A 1,235-nucleotide genomic window follows, 5' to 3' on the forward strand; every position below is an offset into this window, starting at 1 on the left:
GGACACAAGGAGCTATGCCTGTTGTAAGTCTAGAGCAGTTATGTCCTGCCTTCGAGGATGTCCTCCTGATTCCTCGCCCCACTGCTGCCTGGACCACTTCCCTTCTGCTCGTTGGCCACCCGCCCTGTGTGCCCACGGACCCACTTCCTCCGTGGACTCGTCTTAGCCGCCCCAGTCCCCACATTCTCCATCTGCTGTGCGCCGTCTGTGGGTGCACAGACCTCTCTGTGCCCTGGGCAGGGGTGCTGGGGACACAGCGTGTGTGAATGCAGGGCTTACATTTGGACTTGGGCTGCCATGGAGAAGAATATGGAGACGAGAAGGGAAGAAGGAGGAAGGGGCCTCTGACTGTGGCGGTGGTAGGGCAGGAGGGCTTTTGCTGAGGAGGGACAGGTCAGCTGGGCCTCAGGGGAGTCTCCGAGAGTTGGCTGAGGAAGGGCCACTTGTCGTCTGCCTTCCAGCCAGTGCTGCTCTCCTGCTGCAGGCTCACAGGAAGTCTCCCTGGACGCCACTGTCAGAAGGTTCTCGACTGGGGTCTCCTCCTGAGTGCTGCTTACAGCTCCCGAGAGCAGGAACCATGTCTGCCTAACCCTGCTTCTGTCTAGCTGTGTGACATCTTCTCTGGACCTCAGTTTTCCATATCTACGAAATGACATTATTCATCTTGTTTTTTTTGGGGTTTTATTTTATTCAAGTTCTAGGATTCTATCAGCCCTTCTCCCCAGCCCCACACTCCAGCTAAAGTACATTTCTGTCCTCTAGACGGTGCCGCTTTCCCACCGGCAGTCTGTTCACACAGTTCCTAATGCCAGAGACACCTTGCCCAGGTGGACGCCCGAGGGCTCTATCCCTGCTGGGGACCATGGCGCCCCCCAACTCCCTGCCCGCCCCAGTCTCCAGTCCTCAGTTAACATCTGCACAGGGAGGGGGGCTGGCTGGCCCGGGTGAGCCCGCAGGGTGTCCCCACACCCACTGCCCCTCTGCTCCATCCCTGGCAGAGTCCCCGTGGTGACAGAAGAGGTGGCCCGGGAAGCCCTCCTCAGCTTCGTGAACTCCAAGTGCTGTTATGGCAGCGCAGCCGCCAGCGACCTCGTCATCCTGGAGCTGAAGCAACAGAACCTGTGTCGGGTGAGGGGCAGCCGGCGGGGGTCCCATATCTGTGGGTTCTGCAGATATGAAGAGCTGACTGTATATATATATATATATACACACACACACACACACATATATATATA

At 57.6% G+C, this 1,235-nt stretch overlaps 1 protein-coding gene across 1 annotated transcript in view; it reads left to right on the forward strand.

Moving 5' to 3' along the window:
* The window catches only part of SSUH2 (ssu-2 homolog (C. elegans)), a 23,250-nt gene that overhangs the window by 8,796 nt on the left and 13,219 nt on the right, over window positions 1–1,235 (forward strand). Inside the window, exon 4 of the mRNA XM_010828415.1 lies at window positions 999–1,128. Coding sequence (XP_010826717.1) covers window positions 999–1,128 — 130 coding nt within the window. The remainder of the gene's footprint in view (window positions 1–998; window positions 1,129–1,235) is intronic.

This window comes from Bison bison, unplaced genomic scaffold (assembly GCF_000754665.1).
Source record: "Bison bison bison isolate TAMUID 2011002044 unplaced genomic scaffold, Bison_UMD1.0 scf7180017864492, whole genome shotgun sequence".
NCBI lineage: Eukaryota > Metazoa > Chordata > Mammalia > Artiodactyla > Bovidae > Bison > Bison bison.